This window comes from Rhinolophus ferrumequinum, chromosome 5, assembly GCF_004115265.2.
Source record: "Rhinolophus ferrumequinum isolate MPI-CBG mRhiFer1 chromosome 5, mRhiFer1_v1.p, whole genome shotgun sequence".
NCBI classification, from domain to species: domain Eukaryota; kingdom Metazoa; phylum Chordata; class Mammalia; order Chiroptera; family Rhinolophidae; genus Rhinolophus; species Rhinolophus ferrumequinum.
In genome coordinates this window covers 53,473,305-53,493,947 of record NC_046288.1, presented here as the reverse complement: position 1 = coordinate 53,493,947, position 20,643 = coordinate 53,473,305, and the positions used below count along the sequence as shown (strand labels likewise).

Here is a 20,643-nt window from a genome sequence, read left to right as displayed (position 1 = left end):
TTAGCCCTTTGCCCCAGCTTTTCAAATATTTAAACTCAAATATTTGTTATCTACCCCTTCATGTCACTGCAAATTTAATAAGGCCTCTATTGAAGACACCGATAAAATATATTGAAGTGGCCGGGGAAAGATCCTTGGGGCTGGAAACATCCCTCCAGGTTGACATCACCAGCAAGAGAAATACTGTTAACTCCTGAAGTGCCAAACTGAGATCTCTAGCGTCTCACTATTTCACCATTCCAACAACCCTGTCAAAGTAGACAGTGAGGTACATTTGGTGTCACTTGTTCTTACTAAGGTGCCTGGGACGGATACCCAGCTCTCTGTCTCTGGTTTGGAAATACACCTATCAAATGCCATGAGCATTTTGTCATAAATGGAGGAGGTTGGGACTATCTAGCCAGGAGGTGCTCTCAAGTAAGGGTACAGTTTCGCCCAGCCCTCCTGCACCCACACACTGCAAAGCATCTTTTGATATTCCTCCAGCAAAACCTGGGGCAACACCCATATTATCATCCATATGGATCTGTTTCCTGGATGATCCATGTAACCGTGGGGGAGGAAATGATCAGTTCAGGAGTGAGACCACAGAACTTAGCACTGTGCCTGGCATGTGGTGTACACTAGACACATATGTGCTACGTGAATGTGAGGAAGGAAGGAAGACCAAAAGGCTCTGAAATCTACAAACGGAATGTTGTAGGCTTAGATGGATTCAGGTTTCTAAACTAACAATCCAGAACACAATTTAAATCAAGGCTCTGACTGATCCCTTTTGCATCTATATTTGTATTTTAAAAAGTAATAAAATGACTTCATAATGACTTCTAAAATCTCTAATTAATTTCATTTAAATGAAAGATTATGAGATTGACATATATCGATATTCAAAAAAATAAAATTAAATCAACAAGGACGGGAAATCACTAAAGCTTCATGCAAACAAAAAAAAAATGACTAACTATATATCCCTATGGTACTGGAAGTACCTGAAGGAAAACTATTTAATCCAATAAACTTTTGAACACATTATTCTGATTGAATACCCTCTCAATTTATCTGAACGTCAAAAGAATTGCAAAAACATTTTGAACTGTATTTAGTAAGTTTGTAGGTAGTACTGATATAAATATAGCAATTTGAAGCAATTCTGTATGTACCATAGGGCTGAGCAAAATGAGTATGTATGCTTAACATCACTGGCAACTAGGGTTTTCATTATCGGGGGAAGGCGATACAAACATGGAACGGCGGAAGGAAAGGAAGAAGCCTGTGGTGGTGTACTGCAGTTAGAGGAATCAGTATGGATTCAGGAAGAAATTTCTCTGATAAAAGGAACCAGGGCTTCTTGGAGAGATGGATGATTCTAGGGCTGAGGCAAGGAAAGAATGGGCCTAGAGTATTATTTCAGAAATAAGGAAATGTACAGAATCAAGTGGGGACATGTTAAAAGGAAACAGGAACTAGTTTGATAGACCCCCACAGGCCCAGACTGGGACAATTTAAGGATGAAAACAAATGACAGGAATGGCTTATGATGCTTTAAATGACAAAATAATCTATGAGTATACTTTACTAAAAAACGTTTAAAGGAATATGAAGAAGAGTAAGTTCCTTTTTTACCATAAAAACTCCCAACTAACAAAAAAGTAAAAGGAGTGATATAAATACAAAATCAAAATCACAAATTTATAATCATCAATTACTAATAATAATTGATTCAGGAAAGAATCATCCATTAATGCTAAAACCATTGGGCAAAAGAAGCTGAGGATGGTGGCGTGTACCGGGGCGGCACAGTGAAGGTGGTGAGGATAATCAGATTCTGGATAAATTTTAAAGGCACAGCCAGTAGGATTACTTGATGGATTAAATATGGGATGTGAGAGGAAGAGAGAAGTTCAGGATAATTCCAAGGATTTTGGCCTGAGCAACTAACTGGAAGGATGGAGCTGCCATTTTCTGAGAAGGAAAAGGTATTAGGAGGAGCGGATTGGTGGAAAAGATTAGGAATTCACTGGCCATAGTAAGTCTACAAGCCATCCAAATGATAATGTCAATCAAACAGCTCAGTCTAGGCTGGAGAAAAGAATTTGGAGTAGTCAGCATCTATATGCTACTTAAAGCCATAAGAGGGAGGAAATGAAAAAAGAGAACCTGTTCTTGGTCAAGTTTTAGCTAGTTAAACACTTTTTAACTAGTTAAACAAACTAACTTCCTATTTAAGTTTACATTTCTATTTTTAATTGGTGAGCAATAACTGAGTGCCCAAAGAATGAAAAAGAATTGAGTTTAATTCAGCAAATATTTGTTATACATATATACCAGTAGAAGAATATATCAGGAAGAAAAAAGACATGGTGCCTGCCCTCAAGAAATAAAGTCTAGAAATGGAGAGAAAGGCATGTGCATAACTGTGAAACAATAGGAAGAACAGTAATAGAGATATGCAAGGATGCCATAGGCCGATTAAAGAGGGACACTAAGCGGTCACCTAACTCAGTCGGGGAAATGAGGGCAAATCAAAGGAGTCCTTATACTGAAAAACATGGCAGAAAACTACATAGGAAATAAATTATACAACAAGGAGCTGAAATGATATTTCAAAGAGCTGAAAATAACGTCAGGATAAAACCTCACCATAATTCATAAAGAATGAAGCACATCTATAAAAGGAAAACATCATGGTTATTAAAAGCCAACTTGATGACAAAATACATTTAAAAAATATGAAAACCTCATTGTAAGACCTCAGAAATTGGGATCAAGTTGGATGATCAAGGTAGGATTTTTGAGCTTGTCCTTGACAAAAGAAAGGAAAATAGGTGGATTCAGAGGCTACAAAAGATAGTATGTACAAAAGAAGCAACGAGAAGCTGCATCTGAGCAATGGCATGCCATACAGGCCTTACAAAGAATAAGGTAGGTACCCAAACCTGACACGCACAGCGTACTCACCATGTGTGAGCCACTGCCCTTTACAAATACTAATTCATTTTAATCTTCCCACCAACCCCGTGAGGTAGGTACTGTTTTTATTTCCCCTTTAAAGAGGCACAGAGAGGTTAATCGACTTGTCCAAGATTACACAACTCCTAAGGGGCAGAGCTGGATTTGAACCCAGGGAACTGTGCTCTCGAGTGTGCTTTTAATTATTTTGCTCTATCACTTCCCGAGAGTCTATACGCTACTGAGGAATGTCCTACAGAATTCACTAAGTGAAAAAAGCAAGGGGCAGAGTGTTTTACAGATTAACAGAATATGTGTGTGTATACAAATACACATATACGCTTTATGTGGTTTATGTTTCATATATGTATTTGGATGTATAAATACACATGTGCTTGCTTATCCACATAAACAGACACATGTAGGCTTGTATATGCACGAAATATTTTTGGAAGACTACTCAAGAAATTCCTAAGAGTGCTTCTCTCGGGGGAGGAGAGGAATCTTGCATAGAAGGGACGCTTATCACTATACAAGTATGCATTTTTGTATTACTTGAATATTTATTAAATGAATATGATACTTTAAATTAAAAAAATTTTTAATTTAAAAACAATAAACCAATGGGAATGTCCCACAGACTAGACATTCTCAGGTCTGGTCTAAAGCGGGAGCACACAGGGTCCCACAATTTCAGTAATGAAGGGGGTTCAGAAGTCTTAGTCTGTTCATTGGCAGAGGAGTTAATTGCTGTTTGTTATTTTGAATTTTTGAATTTTACCAGTACTCATGTTTTTTGGTTGGGGATACACCCACCCCCCATTCAGTCCGCGAGTTTGTGGTGCAGCTAATCCCACTGCCAGATCCAGGGGTGGAGCCTGGGAATGGCTGTTAACACAATCACTCTGTTCCACATGCCCTGCCACATGTTACCTCCAAGGGTTGGCCACGAAACAATACAGCCCAGTGAGGGCCCAGAAACCTTTGTTTCAGTTTCCAGGAAAGCAGACTCTCTGGTGCAGGACTTGGTGCCCTAACAGTGAGCCTGGAGCTGCTAGGGGCCACCTGGTGGAACTGAAGATGGGGAAGCCTACACAACAGAACTCATAACTAAAAGAGAGAGAGAGAGAGAGAGAGAGAGAGAGAGAGAGAGAGAGAGAGAGAGAGAGAAGCCAAATGGTGTAGTGTCAGCTCCGAATCCAGTGGAATTTGAAGCTAGCTAGCTCTTCCTTTGGACTTTTCAGGTTTTAAAGAAATAAATTTCCATTTTCGCTTAGTTTTAGTTGGTTTTTATCTATTCCAATGGATAGAGAAACTGAGGCAGAAAAAGCCCAGTTCAACTTGGAAAAATTTTGTAACATGCCTACTGGCACTAGGACATGGGTCACCTGATTCCTAGTTGGGGAAGGAAGGAAGGAAGGAGAAGGAAAGGAAGGCCAGTGAGATGGGAAGAACAAGATGGAACAGCAGTTGGAGGGGAGCCTTGCCGGCTGATTAAAGACTCGTGCTGTTTTCAATACCAACCTATCATTAGAGCACCATGTTATATGTCTCTTCTTTAGCTACATCATGATAGTACTAGTGCTTCTTTGGAGAAGATACTTCTAGCATTTCCTGCACCTTGACTGTTCATTCATTATACAAATAATTATTGGCCACCTACTATAGATATTATATATACTACCTAGATATTATTCCAGATATTGGCGATAACAGCGGCAAACAAAATAGAAAAAAATAAATCTCTGCCTTCATAGAGCTAACAATCACTTTACAGGCATTTTTCATGATTTTTTTTAAATTAAAAACATAAACATGTCAAAATGAACATTTAGTGCTATAGACATGCCAGGGTTTGTGCTAGGTGCTTTTATGTCACTTACTTCACTTAATCTTAATACTATTCCTGTGAGGTAGGTAATTTTATTTTTATCTTATAAATGAGGAAAATAAAGTTGGAAGAGATTAAGTGACTTGTTGAAGATCACACCGTCTGTAAGCGGCAATCTCAAGTAAGATCTAGCTTTTGCTTTCAAGCATGGTATTTTGCTCATTAAACCACAGCTCTATTTAACTACTATATGACACATGTTTCCACTTTAGCAATGGGTTTACTCAGATCCTGCACAGTCCCTGGTATTATATAACACACTAATAAAGAACCTTATATGAAGCAATTTATTATCTTCTCTTGATCTGATATTATTGCTCATTGGGTTAGTAACTAAGATCTGATCTCGTATCTGTTTTCTTTATGAAATCTTGCAGTGGTATGTTCGAGTTGGCTTGACCTGCTCCCAAGAGTTGATTGTTACATTTTCAGAAATTTTGTAAGCCAATTGACTTCATATTGACAGCTTGAAATTGACTATGGTGGGTATGGTGGGAGTATATTTACATCAAGTAAATTGATGAATACTACAAATCAGGTTTTTTTTGTTGTTTTCCTGGAGAGCCAGTTACTACACATTTACTAGCACACCACTGTATTTAAGGCCCATCATATACTCAATGGGGAAATCTCATAGAAATTACTTTCTTAAATAAATTATTCAAAATACTGGCAGAGTTCTCCAACTTGAAAGATTTTCTACTGCTCCCTAAATATATAATAATGATATATAAGGGTACACCATGGACACATGCAAATTTCTTTCCCAGTGCATCATAGGCCTAAAATGGTGATTATCAGGACTATTGGTTTATCAGCTTAATGCCATAATATATTTGTAATGGGTTGACAAGAGTCCTCCCAAAATTGATGTCCACTCAGAACCTCAGAATGTGACATTACTTGGAAATGGGGTCTTTGCAGATGTAATTAATTAAGATGAAGTCAACTGGATTATGGTGGGACCTAACACAGTGACTGGGGTCTTTGCAAGAGAAAGGAGAAGGAGATTCAGACACAGAGAGACATAGGGAAGAAAGGCAGAAATTGGAGGGATGCAGCTACAAGCCCAGCAATGTTGAGGATTTTGCTAGTAACGAGAAGCTAGAAGACATTAAGGAAGGATTCTTCCTGAGAGCCTTTAGAGGGAGAACAGCCCTGCTGACAACTTGATTTTGGACTTCACAGCTTCCAGGACTGTGAAAGAATAAACTTCTGTTGCTTTGAACCACCCAGTTTGTGATAATTTGCTATGGCAGCCTTAGAAAACTAATACAATGCTGGTACAAATTTGTATATGCATAGTGCTTAAGAGAGCACAGTTAAAAAGCCTAACAAGAATTTAATAAATTCCTTTCTGGTCTCCTGCTACCTATAAGATTTTCTCATAAGAAATCATGTGTTACATCTAAAAGTAGGCTTTGGCATAGCATCTGTATTCAATCTCCTACCTTAATAACCCCAGAGAGAAGGAAGGACATGGTGCAAATAGAGTGGAAGCAATACTAATTAGTGAGGTTGTGCTGAAAATCAATGAGTAGACTGGTCAAGCTTTTGTATAGCTCCGTGATTCCATAACCCAATCAGCAAAGTGGACATTCAATACTCAAATTAGTGTATGTGGGTAAATTAAAACAGAGGCAACTATCATTTTTAAGTGCTTACTATGTGCCGTGCATTGATCAACTCAATTTATACATACATTCTATGAAGTAAGTAGTATTTACTTCAACATTACATATGCAGAAAGTGAGGCTTGGCCAGGATAAGTAACACTGCTGGTAAGTGGCAAAACTAGGAATCAATATCAGGCCCTGCCCTGAACTGACTTCAGAGCCAATGCTTTAAAACCTTCCAAAGTGGTCCACAAGCCTCCTGAACCTCACTCAGACCTAGAACCTCTACATGCAGAACCAGAACTCTGCAGCTTTTCTACCTCCTTCCAGGACTTCAATTAGACACTTCATACTCGTTCTCTTGTGCCATGTATCTCACCCTTTCTTTCAAGTTTTCCATCTCTCTGTGCTGCATGCCAGGAAATTACTTCAGATCTATTTTTCAGTTTGGTAATTCTTTCTTCTACTGTCTCTAATCTTGATTTTAACTCTTCACTGAGTTAAAGCATTTCAGTGATTATGATTTTTAATTTGGAATCTTGCTTATTTCTTAACATTAGGTCATAAGCAGTTTTTCCATGTTGTACAGTTTTCATAATTATTTTGTAAAACAGTGGCCTAATATTCTATTCCATGGTGACATCATGATTTACCTAGTGATTCATCTGTTGCTATATCTTGTCATTATATGAGTCCTTAGAAATTATCATAGAATTATCACAGAATCCCAGATTGGCTAAATGACCCACTGTGATTTAGCATGTCTGGAGTGCGTCCCAGGCATCTCTGTGGTTAGAATATTCTTGGTGATTCTGATGCACACCCAAGGTCAAGAACCACAGATTTAAAGGACCCACCTGAGTACAGACAGACCCTTAACATTATGATAACAAGTAGTATCACATAATTATTAAGAGTGTAGCCTCTTAGACTGCCTGAACTGAAATCTTGGGCTTCCTCCCTGAAAGGCCGGGAAGCCTTTTAACTTCTCTAGGCTTCCATTTCCTCACGTACCTTCCAGTCCATCTTCATGAGACCTCAGAGAAGTACATGTAGACTAGAGGATTCTGATCTGGAATCTACCTGGAATGTGAGGAGGGGAGACTGAGACTGCAGGGCAATTTCCAGCCTCATCAGTTTCCAGACCTGCTGACAGGTTGGAAAACAGTTTGTCTGTGGAGGAGGAAGTGTTACACATCTGGGGCTGTAGTACTTCGGTATATTTTTACCTAATTAAGAATAATAATCAGTATGTGATTTAATGAGATCCAAATTCCTGAATGGAATGGGGAGATGCTATATAATCTTCCGGCTGAGACCACAGGGATTAGAAGAAGGCATCAGAGACTTGCTTCCGAATGAGCAATGGTCTCAGGAATACAGATGCATTTAAGGAAGAATAGAGGGGAGAAAAATGGGAATGGCCAACAGAGGAAGGTCACCGAGTCGGACGGACAAAAACAAAACTAAAATTCAGACAATCTGTAAGTTTAAGAAGCCTGTGGTTCTCCTAATAATTTGTGAGGGTTAAGTTTCACAGCTATGATCTGTGCTAGAGGTTTCCTCTGAGTAGCCTTCTCTAGTTTATAATGAAGACTAGGAATACATACAGTGAATTTTAGGGCTATTTAAAAAATATATTCTGTAAGGTAATGTTTTGTTCCATGGGCCAAATGCAAAATTTCTGAACTACTTGAAAGAAAAATTATCTAGAAGTCTAGATTGCGATTACACATGGGAGTTTTGTCTGCGTGCCTAGAGCAGAATACACAGTGCTCAGGGAATATTTGTTAAATGAATTGTTTTCCCTCTTTTGGCTTCAACCATTATTGGTTAATTTCATGCTCAATCAGCATCTCTATGGAAGAGCAAGAAAGAAAAAGCAGTAAAACCTATTCACTGTTTTTTGGCTGTTGACACCAAGTCTACCCTCTTTTCCATTCTACACCCAAAGTGAAGGGAGGCTTTCCTGGGCTTTGTATTGGGCAACCTGAAGTATTTCCACTTGCTTAAAATGGATAAAAAAGGCAAAAATATAAAATTAAAAAGCACAAAAATAAAAATGAAAAATTTTAAATGATTATATGTGTGTGTGTACACACACACATACCAGTTTTTTAATTAGTTGTCAAAACTAAAGTGACATGTTCTTTACAACACTAGTTCTCAACCACGTTTGAATCCTTCCCTTTGAGAATCTGATGAAAAGTTGTACTTTTATCCCCAGAAAAACGTATATACATATACATAAAGTTCTATATGTAAATTCAGAAGTCCCAAATCCCTCTGAAACCACCAAAAGGGATTCAGGTCACAAAGCCCTTCTCTTCAATATACATAACAGGGGTCTCTGTACATAGGGGATATGGTTAATTTCACTTATTAACATATGCAAATAATGAATAGCTTAGGAGTGTTGATGGAAATTTTAATAAATGCTATCAACTAAGTTCCATATGCATGCCTAATTGATTATTGGTGATCTTCTTCCCTGTTGTTTTTATTAATTGAATCCGATTAAATTATTCAAAATCGGTATTACACCTAAATCCTTAAAATGGCAAGCCTCCCAAATCAGACAAGTCTACACAAAGGAAAGGGAGGTTATGCAAGGATATGTGATATCCTTAAATGCCATAACAGATCAGCCAGTCTTTATTTGACCTTGACAGAAAGTTAACATTTAGGATTTTTAAGTGAGAGGCACCAAGGATAGAGATTAAAAAAAAAAAAAAAATTGGGCGAAGGGTGGGGGAGCAACAAAAAAGCTGCGGTTGACCTGAACAGTTCACCACTTGCCTTCAGTTCAACATAAAACACTCAGGAAAGAAAACATATGTGAGGCCCAGCTTTCAGAAAACATTTGATTAAAAATAGTTACACTTACATCAGCTGTGTTTCAAGTTGTACTCCATTGCAATTTGTATTTATAACTAAAGGGAAAATAAGAATACCACTGGCAAGCTATTTGTATTTTAGAACCAAGCTCACTGATGCTGATTTCTGTTTGGCATGGGATAGGCCACATTGGAGGATGTCGTATCAGGTAAGGAATGGGTGCTTTCTGGTCACTAGAGAATCAGAGAGGTTTTCTGAAGCCCCAGGGGCCTGTTCCTTTTGGCACCTTTCCACCTCTGTGAAGAGGAAGGCAGTTTGATTAAAAAAAAAATATATCATGCATAACTTTCGGGAAAAAGAGGGAAATGAGCCTTCCCTGGCACTCCTCACTGAGTCAAAAACAGGCAGAGACAAGCTTGGCCTCGAGGAAGGTACTTGTGCTTTTCTGCCAGCCTCAGCCATTAGGAGCTTCATGATGAAATTTAGAACTGAGGAAACTTTAAAGGGAAACTTTATAGGACAGCATAATAGACTATTAAATATTAAACAACAGGAAAGCTTTTCTTTTAAAAAAGTAAGATGTAAGAATTAGTCTACATATTTACTTTCCCCAGATTTTCCTCTGGTTATTATTTTTTGCTGTAAGAGTCGGAATAAACTCCACATTGTGAATGAATAAATTTTATCGAGATGATGAAGAGAGACAGAGGAACCAATAGGATCAAAGTGAACATGAATCTTCAGTGGAGCCCAGTTTTAACTGTTACTTGCCTTGAAAAGGAACCATCATGTGTAACAGAAAATTTGGGTGGAAACCAGTAAAAATATATGAGAGAATGAAAGCTCAGAATAGTAGTTTATGAAATAGGAAAGTGATGGATGGATGGGGCTTTAACTGTAGTAAGTATATTTTATTGTAGAAAGAGAAAGATGAGAAGCGAATATGGTAAAATGTTAATATGTATTAAATCGAGATGGTGGTAGATGGCATCTGTTATATCAATTATTAAATGTTCTGTATGCTTGAAATATTTTATAATTAAGATAATCTTTAAAAAACAAAGTGAAGACTTACAAAGCAAGACTCCAGAGAGCTAAGTGGGGTTTTCTGACATGAAAAACAAGCAGAGCACTAGATGGTCCAGTAGCCTGAGTTGTAGAAATAACCTCAACATGGTAAGAGAGTGTCTATCCTACCCCAGCTTATTTGAAATAGGATTTTCAAACATGGGACTAAAATTTCAGCAGAAAAGGAGGATTTGGATAGCCTCTAGAGTTGGTTTTAAAATGATTTAACTTGAGGTATCATATTTGGACAATCAGCAAGAGAATAACCCAATAGGGTAACATGTTTATGTGGTCTGTAAGGTACAGTTAGGGGTCTGCACCCCCAAACCACAGACAGCCCCAACAGCTTTCAGGTTGACCCTGACCCTTTGCTGCTGCCTGCATACGACTGAGTGTACACTCAACTACCAGCCTTTCAGGGCCTCTCAAGGGAGTGGCGTGCTCTCACAGAGGCATGATGGGAAAAGAGGGAGGGAGGTTGGAGGAGAGAGAGAAGAGAGTAAGAGGCTGTAGGTGAGGAGAAGGCAGAACCCCTAAGATTTTGCTGTAAAGCCTGAACAAATGTCCTTTATTAAATACGCTGCAAATGCAAATCTCAGAAATATCATTTCTTTCCAGTAAATGTAAATGCCCTCCCTCTGAAGTCCCGGCAGAATGGATTGGGAAGGTAGGCGGGGGGCACTCTCCATTATACCTCCCTCCATGGAGGAGGCCGACCATTCCATTGATGACCTCACTGCTCACAGCTGCTCTGCAGGTGCACGGCCTTGACCCAACCCAACTCCACTTTGACTTTCTCTTCTGTAATAGATTTTGCCAAGAGCCCACAGAACGTCAATCTTTAGCATGCAGTTATCACAGAATATAGAATATTTAAATTATGTTTTTTTCTTCTCTTTTCCATCTTGCTCCTTAATATCCAAATATAGCTAGCTCAGAGATTCTAGAAGAAATTATACAGTCACCATGATCATCATCTTGAAAATAAGTATCTACTAATGTTCAGGAAAAGTACATGATTGCAAAATAGTACACATTGGCAACTCCATATAATCTGTGTGCTACAGCTTTATAGTAGAAGAGTATGCAACGGAGAAAGGTTACGGTTCATTCGACCCTGCATCTAGATCAGTGGTTCTCAAGCAGGGTGATTTTGTCCCCCAGGGAACATTTGGCAATGTCTGGAGACATTTCTGACTGTCATCTCTATAGGGATGTTACTGACATCTATCTGGTGGACAGAAGCCAGGATACTGCTGAATATCCTACAGTGCACTGGGAAACACCCCCAACAAAGAGTTTTGTGGCCCAAACTCAATGGTGCTGAGTTTGAAAAACCCTGATCTGGTTGTATCTGTCCCACTGCTTTCCTTAGAGCCTCACACAGAGCGGGTGCTTAGATAACTAGTGAAGTACACATGTACAATTGTAAAGATCTTCCTGATAAGAGATATACACTGAGAGCAGTTCTTTCCTCTGCCTCAATTTCACAAGGAACAGGGATTTAAAAATCCCTTTGTTAATGGAAAAGTCACCCTCAGCTATCCGTTATGAAAAGATTATTAAAAGTGATATTGGGAGAGCTCTGGAAAAAATATCTCATGGTGGTCTCTTGCTCTTCCTCCTGCCCATCCTTCTGATTAAGAGCTTCTAAGATTAATAATATTACTTGCTTTAACTGCTAGAAACAGCAGAGTCATTTAAACTCTCAGTGAACAATCAGTGAACAATGACAGGCTAGGAGAACACTGACTGTAATAGATTCTCTGAATTGTTCTTCCTTTTTTGTTTCTTTACAACTGAATTAGCTGCTTAATATTTAATAAATATATGTTGAATTAGATGGGGTGTAATAATGAAGCTGTTGCTGGAGTTTAATAATGACCAATTTACCCATTTATGTTTTGACTACTATATTAGTAGTTATTTATATATCTGTATTTCCCACTAAGTATAAAACACATTGATATAGAAACTATAATTTGACAAGAATAGCTAACGTCCAATAGGTTGTTTCACTTCTGAATTATTTTGTAAATATGAGGCAGCAACCAATACATGAGAAGGCTGTATGAAACTGAGCATAAATGGATATATATAAAGTTTTTATTAGGTAATAAATTTGCAACCAAGTTAATCCCATGTATTTGTTAGTGTCAAGAATTGTCAGCCAGCCACAAAAGACCAGAGCAATAGAAGTAAATAGTTCATGAAAATACCATAGTAATTTATATTTTTTGTACAGAGCCAATTCAGAAAATACTCCGTTTTTCTCTCAATGTTAATTCTTCAGTGATTACGATCAGTGTCAATGCTGATAACATGTGCCTTTTAATTATGCTTATCACAAATACAAACACATGAACACATACAATACTTATCTACTGATACATGTACACATGTGTTAAAAAGATAAGTGCTGGATTAGACTCTCTAATATCGAGTACCCTTTGCCCCTGAGCCTCTCTCTCCCTTGTTTCCAGAGTTAAAATTCTCTGCCCTTTACTTCACCATCGTTCTCCCGTGTCCTGTCACCCATGTCCCTGTCCCCAGCATTTCAAATATACAGAGTCCAAGTGAGATTTCAATGAACAACAAGTCTTCTGTAGGATAAAGAGCCACCAGTTCTGTGAGAAAGGCAAGTTAATTTTTTTCCCTGAGCCTCAGTTTCCTCAGAAACTTTTTACCTACCAGGTTTATTTTGAGGATCAGAAGAGGTAATGTATGTAGAGCACTTGGCAAATAAATGCTTAATAAATGCTAATTCTCTTGATAATTGCTGATCCTCCTTCCTCATCCAGACTCTAAAGGACTGAGACCATAAGACTGTTGTCTCTTTCTCTGGGCTAAACACACCATGTTTACCCTACCTAGTGACCTTGAATAAGAAAAACATCTTTCATTCCACATAGAGGTAGGAGAATTAAAATGTAAATATGATTGGTAGGACTGATACTGTACAATACTGGTGGGTTTCACTCAAAAGGTAAGGAATATCATTACAGTATCTTGTCTTTTGCTTGGCAAGAGGGATAAGAAATTAGAAAGGCCTAGGCCAGAAGTGGGCTATAAGGAGAGGGAGGAAACAAAAAGCAAGCCTGGCAAAAACAGCCCAATTTCCTTGACATTACGATTTCACTGAGGGCCTGCCCTGTTCCCTCCACCCAGTCACAAAAACAAACCAACAAAAAGACTGAGGCCAAAAGTGTTTCATATCCTAAGGGGCACACACACCTTAGTGGGAACTAAGTTAATAACCTTTTGCTGAAGCCTTGAATTATTAAACAAATACAAATTTTTATAAACAACGTAACTGCAATTGTGGACTGGGTTATCTGCAAAACAATTACCAATCCGTCTATGAAGCATGACACCATTGAGTATGAAAATAAAAAATTCAAATTAACTGAGAGAAGGATCTTCTCTTTAAATTAACAAACAGAAAAAGAACCTGAAGATGTGAAAGGCTCCACCAAGCACATCACAGGCCTGTCAGGAAGCAGTGCATTCCAAGGACCACCACCTGTGCATGTATATTTGCTAAAGCAGAGGCGCTACTGCACTCCCAGGCTCTCGGTGGAGCACTTATATGCATTTTCTCATTTAATCTCTAAGAGACTCTATGAAGCGTATACCACCAATCTTTCTGCATTTTATACATTAGAGTACTCAGGTTTAGAAGTGTTGGACAACATCGTCAAAGCCACACAGATAGTAACAGTCTGCATCTGAATTCATGATTTTAAAATATTACGCTATATAATCCATACACTCAGTCATCTGTTTCATTTTTCACTAAATTTCTAAAGTGCTGCAACTAAGCACTTCTTTCAAAGACTTACTATTAAAGTTTCAAGAAGGATACAATTAAAAACACCCTCCAAGGTGGCCAAGAAATAATAAAAGTTTGTTAGCTAATGTTGGAATAATTTCTACTAAATGGAAATATATATTAACGGAGTTTTAAAATCTGTCATTTCTATTGCTAAGACACAAATTTCTATTTAAAAATTATAATAATCCTGTGACCATTTCAACTTAGGGGCAAAAGCAAATTGTATTCATTTAAAGCAGTTCCTCACCTTTGTTGCTAGGAAACCAAAATTCACATAGAAAAATATCACTAACTTACTTTGACTTGAGGGTAGGACTTCTTGTTCTTTTCACTAGATGCACCAGGGAGTCCACCATGGGATGGGCCTTCACAGACATAACGGAAACGAAATCCTCTCTGCAAAGGTGAACACAGAGCCAACAAGTTTGAGAAATACTCATTAAAATTATAGGGACAGTTACATACAAATTTTTAATTCTTGTCTGTATTAGACGACAGAGGAAAAACAAGAAATATGTGAGAGAGGACTGTGTAAATGAGAACCACTTTTCCCACAGTCTTACTATGGACACTGAGGTTAACTGATATTTATGTACTGAGCTGTGGTGTAAAAGCCCGGTCCCTAAACCTTGGGAAAACTCGCCCGCTGTGCATACCGGGGAGTGAACTGCTGAGGAGTTTAAGCCTTGGACTCCACGGGCTACAGCTTGTTAGAATCAAGAGCTTCCTCATCTCAGATTGCTGCCGCCAAGCTCTGAACTTGGATCTCTTACTCAAAGTTATGCTTCATTGACTCTTACTTAAAGGAATTCCTTTATCTCCTCTGATTACAGTTGGTTCAGGAGGGAATACAGCAATGTCTTGTTAAACACAGCACGCACATCGGTGTTGTAGAACACACCCTAAGCTAGACTCCACATTTGGCCAGCTTTTCTCAACAGTCTCAGAAAATAAGATTTTTGATTTTATGATGATTGATATTATCAAGCTCAAGCTCTCTATATGATCTGACCAGAAGGAATGCAAAACCAGACAGCACCTCTAAATATTATTGACTCAAGAATTTTACAGATGTAGTAAATCGATGAGGAGCTGGGTTAGTCTTGACTATATGAACTATAGTTCATGTAGGTGGGCTGATAAATACCTAAGTCCCAAGTTTTTCTTATCTATACAAACGAGATTAGACTACACTACCTTAAAGGTCTGTCCCAGTTATAACATTTTATGATTTACAAAGCTAACACTTATAATTTGTATACATATTAGTACACAAAAAATAAAACAAGGACAATTATGAGAATGGATCTCACCATCACATTAAATGAACTTTTGGTGTATTTCCCTGAAAGACTCAAAGTTATAATGATGTCAATCAATCTGCAGTAGTGTTAGTAGTTTACAGTTATACAGTTGCTAACCAGACAGTTTTTCTTTTTCCATATTGAACTTTAGGTGAAAGCATGTTAATATACTTCAGGTAACATCCTCACCTGTCATTTATATTTACTGTGGGACTGACTGCATAGGAACAGTGCTCGATCACTAAGCTACCAGGAGCTCTGCATACCCTCTACGTGCTGTCAGGGCTCCGCCCTGCACACTCAGCAACTGTGGAGTCAGCAAACACAAAGGTTTTAACAGCTTTGAGCTCATCAACCAATGTAAAAATTTTGCCCTCCTTAGATTGCACTACATTTCATTATTCTTCATGTAGGGTCTTGGGAAACAAACAGTCTCTGTCTGAGTGGTCCAAGGGCCCTGAATGAATTTAAATTTCTGGCATCTGGAACTATCCCTATACTCTCTGAGATCTTCCTGATTTGCAACGAGGATCAACACTAAAGCATGTTTCATGGGATGAGTAAGGCCTGAAGTAAATTCCCTAGTGTAGGGAGTTCCTCAAGTCACACATGGATCTAGAGTGTGTGATTAACTTATCAAAGTGGGACCTAAAACAACTCTTGTGTATAGCTCAGGAGATTCCAAACCTAAATCCTAGTGAAGCCTTCTGAGGTGAGGATAGTCATTTAGGGCAATGCTTCTGTTTTGCCTCTCACAAAATTCAAACTAAAAAATAAGTTACAAATTCAGCTCTATCCCTTTTGTAAACAAAGGCTGTTTGCTTATTTTTAATTATTAAATGAAATTTATAAAAAGCATCAGCATGTGCAACAATTAGCCTCCAGAAATAGCTAACAATAAAGGTAGGAATTTACTCGAATGGCACTCAATTTAAATACAACTTCAGTTTTTAAGCAGTATTAGATAATTAGCATTAAATAATATGCAACAGAACTGGATATTTCAAAGATTAATAATCTATGCTATGACTCATCTCTGTCAGAGCTGGGGAGAATTGTGGCAAAGAGAGCCCAAAGAATAAAGAACATTTTTCTAATTTTTATTTTAAAAATGGAATAAAGCAATTCATTATTTTAATCACAAAATTCCTCTAGGAAAGTTGGAAAAACATATACATGTATACTTTTATATCTTACCGGGAGTAGTATCAAATAGATATGGGTAAAAAGACATGTCTTAATAGCTTGCGTAAGTTTGAAAAACAACAGATAATTTTCATGGTTGTATAACAGTATATAAAATTCTACAGGAATTTTAACCTGAGGATGGAAATTTATTCCTGTTTACTTTTAGGAAGATAGGATCTCTTCAAATGCACAGTCTGGATGCATTTCTGATTCTAAATTTTTGAGATTAAAGTTTACCAGTCCACAGCCATTCATCTCAGTAACTCCATTTGCTTAAAATGAGTCATCAACCTCAAAGGCAAGGGTACATCCATCCGGTCAGAAAGTCTGACTTAAATACAACCTTCTTACTTTCACTGCAGTCAGACATCAAAATAGCATCAGTTTGGTAAACAGACACATTGTTTTACTCAGATGAGCTTTTACCCCTCCACAGATGGTGAATTAAATTTTGAATTTTGGAACTATATAACTCTTCAGGTCAATTATAAATGTCAATTTTTCCTTATAACTGTTAGACCCCTCATAAGAAATTGCATTTAAAATTCTCATTGTAGTGCTATGCTTATGAAAATGGATAGTTGACAAACATGCTTTGTCTGGTATGCAGCCAAATGATTGTTAGTTGATTTCTCAGTTTCATGGATTACCCAGATCTTACAAGCTAGAAAATTTTCCAGGAGCCCACTGCATAGTATCTTAGGGATAAAGGTCCGCTGGAAGGGTCTTTGAGATAATTGGTGACCTTCTGTGAGAAGTCACTACTATGGAATTGGACATAAGCAAAGGAAAGTCTTGTTGGCAGCCTGTGGAGTCAGGGTGTGCCACCTACAAGCAACTAGAACAATGCCCCGAAGTCTCATGTGGCTTTCCAGTCCCCACACTAAAAACTTTTATCTAAGTGCAACTTTATAAAGATTGTCTATTTGGTCATAGTTAAAATATTTATACCCTTTAAACATTGACTAAATCCAAATACATATATAATGCCACAAATACAGTAACCACAATACATGTTTTAAGATACAGACCTAGTTAGCATTTGTTAAATGTTACACAATGTAAAAGAGCTTCGCTCACTAGCCTGAGCTACTCCAAACATTTAGGAGAGGACCTGGGTAATGTAACTCCAAGAAAACAGCTATATACACCCTCAGTCTCACACAAATTTGGTAAGCACATCCATTCAGAGATTTACTGACTTGTCCTCATTCTGTGGAGGAGTAAGCATACCATTTTCTGCACCCTAATAATTGAAATCTATAGGCAGTTATTAAAGATTCTCTTTCCTCCTCTTTCATCACTGGTCCTATCCCATTTCCAATGAATATGATCCACAGAGTTGGGGCATGGTGAAGAGCCCACTTCAATTCCCAGGGATCCTCTATAGAATCCAGTGGTATGAGGAAGAGCCTGAGAAAATAAAAGGCTCTTCTCTTGACTCCAAAGAGGCTGAGTTTCTAAAGCTAACATCAGAAGGAAGAGAACTCAACTGTCCATTCTAATACTATTACCTCCCACTTAGTATCTTAGGGTACATATTCCACAGCCAGAACAGTAAAGGCTGGACCTACCAACAGTAGGAGGAAGGCTAAGATGTACTGTGTGTGCATGGACACGACTGGTGTAACTGCATGTGAGCTGCATGTGTGGGTATTTCTGGAGGAATGACGATGAATGGAGAGAACCTATGCCTTTCGTAGGAGTGGCTGGTAAGCCAAATTAGTAGACATAGTAAGACCAAGGATCTATAATTAATGGAGTTTTACAGACTACATACTGAGGTTCAAGGCAATGTGAAGAATGACTAAGAGAAATGTAAAATAGACAAATGAAGTGGTTACATAATTTGGCAGGTTGTTGACCTAGATAAGCTACTTCCTTCACAAAATTCATTTACTATTATTCGGTGCTTGAGATATTAATATTATTAGACTCATGGATCTAACACGTAAAAACAAAGCCCCATCCCTTTAATCTTCTTACCTGTTTAGGTTGCTCTAATATTTGAAGGTATGGACCATCTGCTAAAAACAAAAACAACAAACAAAAACCAAAAGAATGTGAGGCTTCTCAAACTTGGTATAAAACATAAAGCAAGTAAAAAACTGATATTATGTTTTTAAAAAGAGGTTTCAATTAAATTCTTAGCTAAAATTCCACAAGGGTATACTTTATCTTCCTTATTTGAATATTAAATTTGTCCTTATTTTAATAGTTTCACACCTTTAGAGAACCACAATAAATAAACACTTCTTGAATGGTGATGGTACATTGTGTAACCCAACAAAAGGCCTGATGTTTGGCAAAGATTAAGATGTTAATAGCCTTCACAGTCTTGTGTACTTAACAAAGAATTATCTTTTGCTTTCACATCATTAGATCCTGACTTCCATTCCTCAGAGAGAATGTCCTTAACGTGAAATTACAAAGACTGAGCTGGCGCTTATATGTGTGAAATACATAGATAATGGTCTCAGGCTGTATACTTGCCCTTACACTAAGTTTTTGGTTCCTTTCCCTTCCTTGATTCCATAAATACTGCCCTCATTCACCAATTGGCTAGCTTGTTCCCCCTCTCTCTCAAATTTAATTTGGTCTAAATGACATGGTAGACTTTTCTTATTAATCCATAGCTTTTGATGTTTGTATACAATTTTTGAATACTGTGCTCTGATATAAACTCTGTTCTAAAAAAGCATAAGCATTTATAAAATAATTTAATTGAAGATAGGTGAATGTCAATTAATTACTATAAAAACATAATGAAAACTAGAAGCTTAAGCCATATCATGATTATATCTGACTTCGGAAATTCAAAGGGAAATCAGAGCCTCTGACAGTATAAATACAAATTTATTCAATATGAGATAGTCCCTAAGCTCCCCAGCTGGTTTTATGTCAATAGTATAATAACCCATAGCTCTACAATAAATAAAGATATATGGTGTTTCTCACTTGTTTGAATGTAAATTTAAAAGTTTGGTACTAAAAAAATTCTAGGAGAATGCTTCTGTGTCCATTTCAATCTTCACTGTCTTTTAGCCAGAAGTTGAAGACCTATTATTTTAGATAAATAAATTTATGAGGAACTACACACCTTCAGGTTGAAATTATAAATAAACTACTAACTTAAGAGAGAAATTATTTTTATCTTTTCAGTATTATACTGAATCAGCATAAAGCTGGAGAACTGTTGGAAACAAAAGTATAATTATTTCCTGTTATTAGTCAAGAAATTTACAGGACAGTCAGTTGAAAACTGACTGAATTTGAAGTGAAACATACACAAGAAAGGAAATATGGGGAGTGACTGGCCAATGGAGTATAATTTAGGTAAATGAGCTCTCTTGCTTGTATGAAATTTATCCCTGGAAATTTTAAACTTTTAGAAAAGAAATTGCAATTTAAAAATTCTAAAACGTGGCTAGAATTTAATTTTTGGTAAGGAAATAAAACCAATTAGAAATAGAAATATTTTTACACTACTAACATGTAGCTTGTGTGACAATGTAACAAATATAGTCATAAAAAAAATTCCCTCCAGAATTCTAAATGAACATATCAAGAAGAGAGGCCTCTAAGAAAGCAACATTTGGGTGTCATGGAAAATATAGGGGAGATGAAGTATGGTTACATTAAACTTCAAGCCTCTCACTTGTTATCGACTTCTAAAAGTACTTGAAGTTTTGCTATTATTTTTGCTGTATGATTAATATGTGAAATTCCAGGTTTGAAAATTTTATTAGTGAAATGGGGCCATTTTTCTCTTTCAGGGAACACATTCAAAAGTTCAATCAACTAGAAAATTAGATTTGATATGTATATATTTGTTTTAATGACAATTTTCTTTTGGTCACATTTCTACTCCGTGAAGTAACATCCCACTATATAGAGAAATTTATTTATTTATTTATTTTTTATTTTTTATTTTTTTTTGAGAAATTTAAATTA

At 37.3% G+C, this 20,643-nt stretch overlaps 1 protein-coding gene across 2 annotated transcripts in view; it reads right to left on the bottom strand.

The window, feature by feature from the left end:
- Positions 1-20,643, bottom strand: part of NFKB1 (nuclear factor kappa B subunit 1) — a 112,822-nt gene that overhangs the window by 65,699 nt on the left and 26,480 nt on the right. The window contains exons 4-5 of one of the 2 annotated variants that reach the window (XM_033106509.1): positions 18,676-18,713; positions 14,495-14,593 (exon numbers count right to left, since the gene is read on the bottom strand). In XM_033106509.1, coding sequence (XP_032962400.1) covers positions 14,495-14,593; positions 18,676-18,713 — 137 coding nt within the window. Of the gene's footprint in view, positions 1-14,494; positions 14,594-18,675; positions 18,717-20,643 lie in introns of both variants that reach the window. The other variant, XM_033106508.1, reaches the window with a different exon arrangement.